At 48.0% G+C, this 12,426-nt stretch overlaps 1 protein-coding gene across 1 annotated transcript in view; it reads right to left on the reverse strand.

The window, feature by feature from the left end:
* Positions 1 to 3,761: 3,761 nt before the first annotated feature.
* The window catches only part of ABCC2 (ATP binding cassette subfamily C member 2), a 56,045-nt gene continuing 47,380 nt past the window's right edge, over positions 3,762 to 12,426 (reverse strand). Inside the window, exons 26-32 of the mRNA XM_036265468.1 lie at positions 11,905 to 12,031; positions 10,231 to 10,332; positions 9,666 to 9,809; positions 8,673 to 8,831; positions 7,276 to 7,442; positions 4,503 to 4,697; positions 3,762 to 3,891 (exon numbers count right to left, since the gene is read on the reverse strand). Of these exons, the coding sequence (XP_036121361.1) occupies positions 3,762 to 3,891; positions 4,503 to 4,697; positions 7,276 to 7,442; positions 8,673 to 8,831; positions 9,666 to 9,809; positions 10,231 to 10,332; positions 11,905 to 12,031 (1,024 nt within the window). The remainder of the gene's footprint in view (positions 3,892 to 4,502; positions 4,698 to 7,275; positions 7,443 to 8,672; positions 8,832 to 9,665; positions 9,810 to 10,230; positions 10,333 to 11,904; positions 12,032 to 12,426) is intronic.

Here is a 12,426-nt window from a genome sequence, read left to right on the forward strand (position 1 = left end):
AATGAAAAGCCTGCCAAAGTATAATTGGTTTACAGATAAATGTATATACAAATAAATGTGTGATTGGTTAACTAGTAAATGTATCATGCAGATACTCACGGGGCTAGGAGGTGTCTTTAGGATGCAAACACTGACCCACCAGATCACAGCTTAAGGAGCCAACAGGCAAGGGTGGTAGCACCACACACGGGGAGAGATCTGTGTCCAAGGAACAACCAGGGGGCAACTTGACCGTCTCTACAATGGAGACCAACAAAGTTGTTGCCCAGAGAAGATAAGTAGCTATGGGCTTAAGCAGCAAATAAATGTCCCAAAGACTGCTGTTGAGACAGAGCCTGTGGTTCACAGGGGATGCCCAGGGGCAGAACAGCCAAATGGCTGTCATGGCAACAACCAAGGAGACTCTCCAAGAGACTGTAATAGGCGGCCAAAGCCTAGATGGTTAGAGGTGAAGAAAGGAATTCTGCGTTAGTCCATTTTAAAAATCCAATAAGAACCAAACTAGTCTTAAGTTATTTTTCTTCCTGTAACTCTTATGTTTATGCTTATTTTACCTAAAAGAAATTCTGCTTTACATATACGCCTTAAAATTTTTTTTTCTACTTCTTCCCTAACTAGTTGCTTTTTACACTGTAACAGTTAAATTCTACAGCATGACTAATGACTTGCATACAAAGTAGAAAAGAATACTATGAAAATGGAGTGCTTCTAATTCTTTTATGCATTTTTACAATTGTTTACTTATATCTTCAAACAGTACGAAGTCTTTTAAAAAGCAGTTTAGTGTCTAATCTATGTGGAAGGCTAAAGTCATGCTTATAACTGAATGTGGTCTTTGCTAACTAAATCTAAATTGTAGAAGTCTAGAGATTTAAATGTCAATATTTGTACAATATTGTTTGCTAATTTGTTGTTAATCCTCACCTGAGGATATTTTTCCATTGATTTTCAGATAGACTGGAAGGGAAGGAAGGGGAGAGAGAAACATTGATGTGAGAGAGACACATGGATTGGTTGCCTCCCACATCACCCCAAATGGGGCCAGGGATCAAACCTGCAACCCTTTGGTCCATGGGCCGACGACGTTCTAACCGCTGAGCCAAACCAGCCAGGGCGTGTTTGCTAATTTTAAGTAAAGACATCAGTGTGCCTTGTGATTAAATGTATTCTCACCCTGTTACCTAAATGAAACATTTCTTCAGAAGGTATTTCTAAAGGCACTTATACAAAACTAGCCTGCAAAAAATTGAGGTCTGATTGGTAAATGTGTTCCTCCTGTTTGTACCAATGTGTCAGTGTGGAGCTACTTTGTATTATTCAACTCTATGGCTACATTCTTGGCATACATGTTTCCCACTGAATTTTTTTTTTTTTTTTTATCCTCACCCGAGGATATTTTTCCATTTTTTGTACAGATAGAGTGGGAGGGAGAGAGAGAGAGAGAAACATCGATGTGAAGGGACACATCGAGTGGCTGCCACCCGCATGACCAACCAGGGCCGGGGACAAACTGCAACCGAAGTACGCGCCCTTAGCGGGAACCGAACCCGGGTCTCTCCGGACCACAGGCCGACGCTCTAACCGCTGAGCCAAACTGGCCAGGGCTCCCACTGAATTTTTTTAAAGGTTTGTTTTGAACATTCAAAAATAATATGTGTATACTTGCAACATTCTAGTCACTGAAGATAGAAAGAAATGAGTAGAAATTCTTTCTATTTTCAAGAGACGCACAGCTTAGTGATGGAGACCCAAACAGACAATTACCCGACAAAGTAATACATAGAGTAATAGCAAGTGAGCTGGGGAACCTAAGCAGAAAGGAAGTTTTCAAATGAGAGTAGGTAGCTCATTGCCTCTGGGAGGCTCAGCATCACAGGCGGTGTCGCTGGGCCTTACTGCAAGGGCCTCCACAGCTACCCCTGGACAGCTGCCCTGACCACACAGCTCCACCAGCCTCCCCAGAACACACCTCCCTGCCTCTCTGTGTCACCAGCATCTGAATCAAAATCTGGCACAGGCGTATCTGATTGATGGAACCTAGTTACATGGCTGCACCCTGGTCTCCCACCAAGAATCTTAAGTCGGGGAAGTCCCCAAACATAGAACTGAGGTTCAGATGCTGGGCTGCCCAAAAGATTGGAGATCCACTGCAGCACTGAAGCTAGCCTGGAGGCGTAAGAGGAGGAGTCGGGGGCTCTCAGGGATGACCCCTTAGTTGAGTCTTACCAGTCAGAGGAAGCCAGGGCATCCCAAGCAGAAGGGGTAGATGAGCAATGGGCTAGACTCCAAAGGTGCGTGCGCGTGTGTGTGCGTGTGTGTGTATGAGAGAGAGACTCTAAAAGCATTTTAATGTTGGAGCTTAACATGAGATATGGGAGTTAGAAGAAATGAGATCGGATCAGATGTTAGAAAGCTTCATTATACCACACTAAAGAACTTTAATTTTACTCTGGATTGCCAATGAATGAAGGAGTCGGTTTTGCATATTTGATCACTGGTAGCCACGGGTGGATATGTCTGAGAAAAACAATGCAGGAAGTAGGGATACCTATGCCATCAGTCCAGGCTAGATGAGATGGGAACCTGAATAATGGCAATAGTGAGAGGGGTACAGAAATAAAACTGAAAGGGCCTGGTGGCTGATGCGATTGGAAGAGAGAAAGTTAAGAGTGATGGGAATAAACTCCACCATGACGATCAAGGGGAGGGATCGCCCTTGAACATTTGTAAACCACAGTGGCTCTAGCATGGGATTGTGGTCTGAAGTCAAAGTAACTGCACAGTTTGAGACTCCTTAGAGGAGAATTTAATTCAAAGAAGTTCTGGGAAATGCCCCCCAAGCGACAGGCAGGGGGTTCACAGTCTTCTTAGCTCAGGTTCAACTCAGGCCTCAAAGAATGTCCACAGGTAAAATGCTAAGGAGAGTGAGCAGCTTATTCTAAAAATTCACAAGGCACACAAGGAAATAAAACACCGCGAGTAAGAACCAGTAGAAACCTCATATTGAAACCTCAATGATAACCACGGGAATATAAACTAAAACCTCACTGAGGTACCAATGCATATTCATCAGATTGAGAAAATGTTTTAAATTGGCATCGCAAGCTTGGCATCACCTACATATGTAGACGTGTATATCCCCAATCTTACATTATAAAAAGTCTTGCACAGGTATCTCAGGAAATATATATCAGAATGTTTATAGTAGTATGTTCATCATCATAAGTAAAAAAAAAAAAAAAACACCCAGAAATATCCCTACTGCTGACCAACGTTAAAATGGATAAACTGGCTTATTCACACCCTGCTATACCACAGGGCAGTGAGAAGGAACTAACCCCACTGTGAGCATCAACATGGATAAATCTTGAAAGTAATATCGAAGAAAAGTCATAGAAGAATGTGTGCAGTATGAAATAGCCATTTGCATACGTTTCTTAAAAGGTACACAATGTTTAAAGATACAAAGTGGTAAACTGAATGGAAAATGGGATAATTATCATGAAGTTCGGGGTAGTGGTTAGCTCCGAGGGTGGGTAGCAGGCTAACAAGGAATAGGCTCAAAGTGGGGTCATCAAGGGATTCCGATGTAGCTGGCAATATTCACGTCCTGATCCTAGGTAGTGGGTATGCGGGTGTTCACTTACAATCCTTCTTCAACATGTGCATTTTAGACACACTTCTCAATGTATGATATAGTTCCCCAAAATAAAATTAAATAAGGAATGATCCTTTTAGTCCTCTAAGCCTGGGACCTACGGTCAGAATGCTGTGCTGTTCACATTCTCAATGCCAGCTTCTTTGGCCATGAAATAAAAGGGGCCAGGATTCTTCAGCAGTTCTTCGGGGCTGCCGTACTCCACAATCTTCCCATTGTCTAGGACCATTATCCTGAAACAAAGGAGAAGGAAACACAAGTCTTACAAAGCAGCATCTCAGTCCCTGGCATTTGTAAGGAGCCAGCACTAAGTCCCGCTATATTCATTCATGGAAAGGGACAAAGCTGTGTGAACGAAGGGACCACAGCTGCCCACACCAGCACAGACGGACGTCTGTGATGCTGGACAAGAGGATCAAGTCCTAGCAGACTCTATGCAGTATGAGTCCACTTACACAGGCTTAAAAAGAACAAAAAGATGCACATTGTTTAAGGGAGCCTGTCCTCCCCAGTTTCTGAGATGAAACTCAGTTTGAATTTAATCTGTCAGAGGAACAGAGACGTTCAGAGGTAGCAGGTGAGACCCCTGATTGGAAGGTCTGGAGTGAGCCACCGCCTCTCCATGCTCAGTCACAGTTACACGGTTTTCCATCTTTCACTCTAGGCGGTTTCCTTAACCCTGTTAGCTTTCATTAACTTGATGTATAATTTTAGACAAACCCCTTGAAATCTCTCAGCCTCTGATTCTTCATCAGTAAAGGGATGGCGGTTAATCTCATGGCTGATGCTGTTAGTGTTGACAAAGGGTTAAGCCGGCTGGTCAAGCTGTGCCACCCCCACTCACTTGTCGCTGTCCATGATGGTGTGCAGCCGGTGGGCAATGGTGATCGTCGTGCAGTGGGAGAATTCCTTCTGGATGGTTACTTGGATGAGGTGATCTGTCTCTAGATCTACTGCAGCAGTGGCCTCATCCATGACCAGAATCTTGGATTTCCGAAGCAGAGCCCTGGCCAGGCACAGCAGCTGCCTCTGCCCGATGCTGCACCGATGGAGGAAACCAAGCATTAGCCCCAAGGACCAACGAATGACCTGGGAAGGGATGTGGGGGCGATCAGACTTTGAAAACCCACACTCCCAAGTCCCCCCAGAATGCCTTGGCCTCTTTCACTAGCTATTCACTGTTGCCCTGAGCAATGTTTGCCAAACTTCTCCAGTTAATTACAAGACCCACAGCAGGCACTTAATTTAAAATTTCATATCTGTGGGCTCCATTCTACAATCAGAATGGGGAAGAGCCAAGGCACATGTATTTGTAGTAAGCACCCCAGGAGATTTTCATGTTTAACAAGTTTGGAAAACACTAGCCCAGGAACAGTGCTTTGCATTTGGCTGCCGTGATGTCCCAGTACCCCGACAACAATTCCAAAATAAGATGCCTGCCCCAAGTTCATATCTGCAGTATTCGACCTGACACCATTATGATACGGTGACACCACACCAGAGTGCCCCAGTGGCATTTCTCAGCAAATCCATTTGTTATTTTAATGTGGAATTATAGTCTCAAAGCTAATTATTTGTTCAAGGCCTTCTGCCTTGATTAGAGACGTAGCCATCTAATGAACATGATGTCTTGGTGTGAGATGTAATGTATGTGGAACTCGAATATGCTTGTAAAATGCAAATGGCTTTAATTTGCGAAGACCGGTAATGAAGGCTGGACCTCTTAGTCACATAGAGCAGCTCTGGGAAATGATGTGGAGGAAATATTCAGGCGTTCGCTAATTGCTCTTTCCTGCTGTGGCCATTAGGGAACATATTAAACAGAGGGTGGCTAGTCTAAACGTTCTGTAATATTCTGTGAGAGAATTTCTCCAGGAGATGAGAATTCACCCAAGATGAACTTCCAGTTTTTCTGTAAAAACAGAGGCAACTGCAAAACTATTTCCTTAGCTTGTATCAGACTCCTGCCCGGTTCGGCCGGGCTTCCTGTCGCAGGGGCTGCTGAGGCACCCCTGTGGCTCTGGCTGCTCTCTCCCCAAGCTGACTGATCTCCCATCTCTGATCACTCATCAGAGGAACTTAAGTTTCAACACCCCCACACCAGGTCTGAAATCAAGGCATTTCCCAGCATGAACAGAGAAGGATGGTGTCGTGTTTTGTTCTTACAAACCAAAGTATCAAGGCCTCCCTGTCACATCCTGCCAGAGGGTCCCATATGGCCCTACATGTCTGCAGCATTTGCTGCCTGCATTTACTTGCATGACACCTGTCTTCTCCAGGACGCTGTAAGAGCTGGGAGGCCGAGGCTTGTTTCTCTGTCATTTCCCTCTGTGTCTACAGCGTCTCATGTAGTAGGTGCTCAATGTATATTTGCTGACTGAATGTTTGACTGGTCTATTTCACAGGCCCAAAGACCCATGTAGGTCCTGCTAGTTCCTAGATCTGTGCTGAGGAAAGCAGACACGGTGGCCTTCTACCCCAACACTTACAAGTGTTCCCTGGGGCCACACACTGAAGTTGCCCGGGTCCCCGATTCAGCAGGTCTAGGATGAGTCTGGGCATGGACGTTTTATTCTTTTGAGATTCCTGAGTGATTCTAGTGTGCAGCCTAGTTGAGCATCGATGCTCTAGGCAGTGCTTCTCAAACTATACCGCACACAAAAATCACCTGGGACTCTTACTGAAATTCAAGATTCTGTAGTTATAACAAGGTCACAGGTGAAGCCAGAGCGGCGGATCCACTGATGGAGTGACTGAGCCGCCCTTCGTGAGGGCCCTGCCCTGCCCGCCGCTCCGAGGGCGTGGGCGCCGCAGTAAGAAGTACCTCTGAGCAGGGCTTTGGCCGAGGCTGAACTTCAGTGTGTGGAGGGAAAACCCAACTGGCATGGAGAAAATGCCAGGTCAAGTTATCAACTGACAGATAAACATGTAGTGAAAGCCAGAAGTATGAAGTGTCCACACATCTAGAAAACCTCTGGAGAGCCCGGCTGGTGTGGCTCAGTGGACTGAGCACGGTCCCATGCATCAAGAGGTCACGGGTTTGATTCCCCAGTTAGGGCACGTGCCCTGGTTGCAGGCTTGATCCCCAGTGGGGGCGTGTAGGAGGCAGCTGATCAATACTTCCTTCTCATCGACGTTTCTCCCCCCCCACCCCCTTCCTCTCTCTCCAAAAAAACAATGAAAACATATTTTTAAAAAGCAAGAAAATTTTGGAGAGTAAAAAGAACTGTGAAGCTGAGTCTCTCTGTTGGTTTAGGGCATTTCAGGGGCCCATGTCCCCGTCATCCACATGCCCTTCAGACCAGCGCTGCTCAAACGCGAAGCCCACAGCAGCCACCAGGGTCCTTAGGAACCACCACGGCCAGTCCCCACGGCCAGTCCCACCTCGTACCGATGAAATCGGACTTTCTGGGGTCGGACCAGGCGTCAGGATTACACCAACCAAGGGTTTCAGGAGTTCCCACACCTATTCTGTCGTGTCCTTTCGCAGCAGTTCACTCGACACATTAGGAACCAGACCTGGAGCGGGCCAGCGCCGTGACGCCGGGCGCCCTCCTGCACACGGAGTCTGTCCTCGCCTCTCGCTGCCGGTGGGGAAGTGGGCTAGGGAACGGTACCTGAGGTTGTCGCCCGCCTCTGTCAGTTCATGGGACAAGCCAAGTTGCAGGCTGGCCACAAAGGATTTGAGGTGAGCCAGCTCCAGGGCCTTCCAGATCTCCTCATCTGAGTAGCTGTTGAAAGGGTCTAGATTCATCCTCAGGCTTCCAGAGAACAAGATGGGATCCTGCAAGTCAAGGATGAGGGGGCTGTGGGGCCAGTGACAGAAAAGGGGCCCGCGGTCCTGTGTGGCCAGCAGGAAGCCGCAGGCCTGGCCTGGGCGGGAGAGCTGGTAGCGGTCAAGCTTTTGTCAGGTTTCCCAGCGGAAGTTTAGAGCCGCTGCCAACCAGGAGCTAAGCACAGAATTAAGAGTCCTTGGTTTGTTTTTGTTGTTGTTTTATCCTCACCCAAGGACATTTTTCCATTTTTTATTCAGATAGAACGGGAGGGAGAGAGAGGAAGAGAGAGAGAAACATCGACGTGAAAGGGACACATCGAGTGGCTGCCACCTGCAAGACCAGCCTGGGCCGGGGACAAACTGCAACTGAGCTACATGCCCTTAGCGGGAACCGAACCCCGGTCTCTGGACCGCAGGCCAATGCTCTAACCGCTGAGCCAAACTGGCCAGGGCCTTGGTTTGTTTTTTTGTTGTTTTGTTTTTCCTTCTGAGATTCATTTATGGATTTCCAAAACTGCCGCAGCACTTCTTAGAAAGGCGAGATGAACATCTCACACTCCCAAATAAAACTCATGGTGTGGAGGTGGAGGGACCAGGGTGGTATAGGTATAGGGGAAGAATTTATCTTGCCTTTGGAGGCTGGAGGAAAGAAAGCCTAAACTGAGCAAACGCCAGACAAACCAAACCAGCCCCAGCGACTGGCTGCCATGAGCAGAGGAGGACCTGTCCTCATGAGGACCCACACCCCACTGAGAAGCCTCCAGCGCAGTCCTCACCTGGTGGGGTCCAGAGAGGAGGCGACGGGAGCCTTTCTTGCTGATGACTGAGCACTGGCTTGCTGGCAGAAACCGGCAGCAAACTCCCTACCCTATCTTTTAATCATATCAAATGGGGGATATAAAGCTTAATGGTTTCAAGCTTCAGCAGCAAAACTGCTCATGCTGATTGCAAAGGGTCCTGCAAGCAGTGATGGGCTGTAGAAAAGCTGATCATCTGCTTTGACTTCTGTTGTGTGCTGCCACCTACTGGCTACATACTGCTAGTCACACCAGCATATTACAAAAACAGAAACAAAAATGCAGAACTTATTTTTATAAGTTCTGGGACATAGTGTGTCTTAGGGAACTAGTGCAGGTGCCCTGGGCAGACTGCAGAAATGAATCGACACCAGGAAGAAGGTGCACACGTTTCCTGCAGCTGTCACCCACAGAGCGTGACCCAGGAAGTTCTAGAGCTCACCTGAGGGATGATGGTCAGTTTCTCTCGGAGGTCATGGAGCCCAATGGAAGCAATATCTACCCCATCAATGATGATCTGGCCACCTGCAGCCTCGAGGATTCTGAAGAGGCTGTTTGTCAGGGACGACTTCCCGGCTCCGGTCCTGCCCACCACACCGATCTGTAAGGAGTTCCGTAGCAGGTTAGTTTGCTGCGTGTTAGTCTGGGGCAGTCAGAACCACAGGTGGAAAGAGGCAGTGATGAGCCACTTCATCTTGAAGATGTTAAACTGAGATTGGTTTGGGTGGGGAAAAAGCGGCCTGGATGTCACAAACAGATGGCTGTTCCATCCCGCCTCCTAAACTCTTGCTTGCAGAGAACTACAGTGACTGTTGGAAATGGACACATCCATTATTACAATTATTATGGGATGTCATAGAGTTTATTTTCAAATCCTTGGTTAGAAGGGAGAAGGGAAGGACCGGGCCTGCCATCAGCTGAGGACCAGACCCTGACCTGGACCTCAGCATCCTTCCCCGGGCATCTTTGGGTCCCACATCAGACCCCAAGTCCTCAGAGAACAAGAACACCAAACAAGGGTGCAGGACTCTGCAAACCAGAGAACTGGGCCATTCTCTCTGCAGGGAGAGCCTCCGCACTGACGTTCTCACCAGGCCTTTCCCAAGCCGCGTGCTTCCTGACCTCCTCTCGGCGCCCTGGCCCCACCAGGAAGTGCACCCTGGTCAGCTACAGGAGAAGCCATGCTGGCGAGGGGGCAGGGAAGGGCTGAGCAGAAAGCCCTTACAGCCCCAGGAAGTCTGTGATTCCATGGGGATATCCTGCCCTCTGGTGGCAGCACTGTGTCCTTACATGTCCCCCTCGGAGAAGTGCCTGGATCCTGTCACTCCACCCCAATGATGAAAGCCCAGAGCCTGCTGCTCACCACCTCTGGGTCCAACTGTCTGCTCGTCAAGCACAAGGACTCACCTCCAGGCCTTTCTTCAGTCCCACCTACCTTCTCCTGGCTCCTGATGTCACAAGTGATCCCTTTCAGGACCAGATCCAGCTCAGGCCGGTACCGTACTTGGTAGTTGTTAAACTGAATGTCCCCTTTGCTGGGCCAGCCTGCTGGAGGCCTCTTGTCAGTCACCCAGAGTGCCTGACAAAGAGACAGAAAGAGAAGTGCTTTCCATGGAGTCAGCTCGCTGAACAGTCCCCGTGCGACCCACGTGGCAGCCGTGGAAGGGTAGCGTGTCCCAGCCACCGGGGGCACCTGCATTACATGGACTGAACTAGACTGGATTTCCAGAGGCCCCTACCTTATCAGGCTAAGAACTCACCCCACAAGTTTCTGTGGAGCTCCAGAATGAAGCCACCATTTAACTTGGTACATTCCTAGACCTGACTTCCGCCAAATCATTTCCTATTCTGTTTCAAGAAACTGGGTCATTTGAGTTAGAGCAAGGGAAGCTTTTAGGAGAACCTTTGCAACCCCACATGCACTCGCTAGGCAAGGCGGACATGCCCTCTCGAAGGAGTCACGTCTTTCCCTTTGCCCCGCCCTTGAGTCCCTCTGATACCTCGTTTTCCACGTTTATATACTCATTAATTCGCTCAACAGCCACAATGTTGGTCTCGACTTCGGACGTCATCCTTACTAGCCAGTTCAGGGTTTGTGTGATCTGCGGAAAAACCAGAAGACTAACGATCATCTCAGGCTCAGAAACCTCAAGGTCAAGCCAGTGCCTACCTTGCACTGAGCATTGGGCCGGGCTCTACAAGAGAACAAGGGAAGTGCAACAATGTTCACCTCCTGGGGCAGGAATCCAGACCGCGTATCGAATGGCTGGAGGACAGCTAAGCACACAGGACAGCTGTGTGCTGCTCAGTGGAAGACAACGCGGTGGCTTGGGGCTATGGCGGGGCTGGAGAGGCTGGCAGTTGGTGGCGTGGGGCCAGATCTTGGCTCTCCTGCCTGTAAGCCTCGTGTTCTTTGTGGAAAGGGTGGTGGGTAACCTTCTACAAACGGGGAAAACGTAAGACACAAGGTAAGAAAAGGCCTTCCAAAAAGCGGCCTCTTCTCTCTGCTGTCGATTAACAAGAGCTCCACTGAGACCCAGCCCTCGAGGTGGGACATCCACGAGGACCCGTGTCCTCCTTTGCCCAGTACAGTCCAGGTGCCTTCCTGCCATTACAGAGATGCACCTAACCACTGGTAAGAGGGGTGTCAGGGTCCGGGCCAGTCTGCAGTCTGGGAGTCTGTGGATCGCTCATACGCAAGCTTCTTTCAGACAGAGACTCAAACCAGGGCGTTTTTGTTGAGTGAACGGTGGTCAGAGAGAGGGAGAGCACAGGGCTGTGGGGACTAGAAGTGACCTCTTTGTGTCGGCTGAACCACATGGAATTGTTGATGTTGAACGTTTTTGGTTTGGTTCAGTGTCATGGTTCCCTGATTCTCTGCCCACCTCCCCTAGGCTAATATGCCTAGAAATGGGTGGAGGAGGAGGCAGTGGCACGAGGAGCCAAGTGGCATTCCGGCCAGCACCAGGGACCTTCCAGGTGCCCACCACGCTGGCCTCCGGCCTCGCTAACTTCCACCGAAGACAGCACCACATGCAGTGTGCTGGTCGCTACGCAAACCTCCAGTATATTAGTTCAAAGAGATGCCATGAACAATGGCCAAAAAACTCACTAAGTGAGTATCAGTTATTGAATATTTACCATGGTGCCAGCCACTGTCTTAGGTGCTAGGAAATAATGTCTAACATTTACCCCCTAGTCACACTGGGGATGCAATATATAGTTTTATTAGAGTCTGTGTTCTTTATTAGAATTGTCTCCAAATATTCTGTAATCTAAGAAAAGCAAGCATAGAAGAAGTTATTTGTTCAGAAGACTTTCTGCTTACTGCTATGTCATGGAAAAGAAACTAACTTATTCTCTCTTTGGACTAGAATCAAACAAAGAGGCAAAGCGACAGGGAACTATTAAATTGCATCATATGAAATTGCTTTCTTAACTCCCAAGGGCAACTAAATTCATGTCCAGATGACACTAGTACCTATTTAGAAAGCGTAAAGGGCATGTCCATGGGTGGTACAATTAGTAAGAGATGGAGCCAGGGTTTGAACCTCAGTCTCCCCAATATCTCTGGGTCTAGAAAAGAATCAAGAGCACGGGCCTCGTGGCTTACTCTAGACACAATTTAAGAATAAGTGCGTTGATCTAACCAAGCTCCCAGCCTTCAGACTCACATTGAGTGCATTGGACAGAACAAAGCCCACGGTGTCCCCGCTAAGGGTGTCTCTATAAATAACCATCATCAGGGATGAAAAGAAGACAATCAGGTTCCCAATCAGTTCCAGGCGAACTGCAAGCCACCTGCAGAACAACAGAACCAGAGAGAGGTGTCACTGAGGTATCCACTTCCTTACCTCCCCCAGCAGCATAGGTGTTTCTAGAACATTCTTAGAGGGCTCGAGTTGGTGGAACTGTGTTCTCAGCAGGTGCTTCAATTTGACTATACCACATGCTCCTAAAGACTTTCAAACTGAATTTTAGAAAATAAATTGCATTTTAAAGATACTAGAGGAGTTTGCTACACTAAGGGAATTCTATGGTTCAATGTCTCCCAAAGTTGCCAAATCCTAAGAATCATCAGGGGCAATTGTTAAAAATATACAAAATCATAACAAAAAATGTGTGAGCTCTTCCCTAGGAGATTTTGACTTAGGGGGCTTAGGATGGGGATCAGGAACCTGCATTTTAAAAATAAA

Source organism: Molossus molossus, unplaced genomic scaffold (assembly GCF_014108415.1).
Source record: "Molossus molossus isolate mMolMol1 unplaced genomic scaffold, mMolMol1.p scaffold_m16_p_17, whole genome shotgun sequence".
Taxonomy (NCBI): Eukaryota; Metazoa; Chordata; class Mammalia; order Chiroptera; family Molossidae; genus Molossus; species Molossus molossus.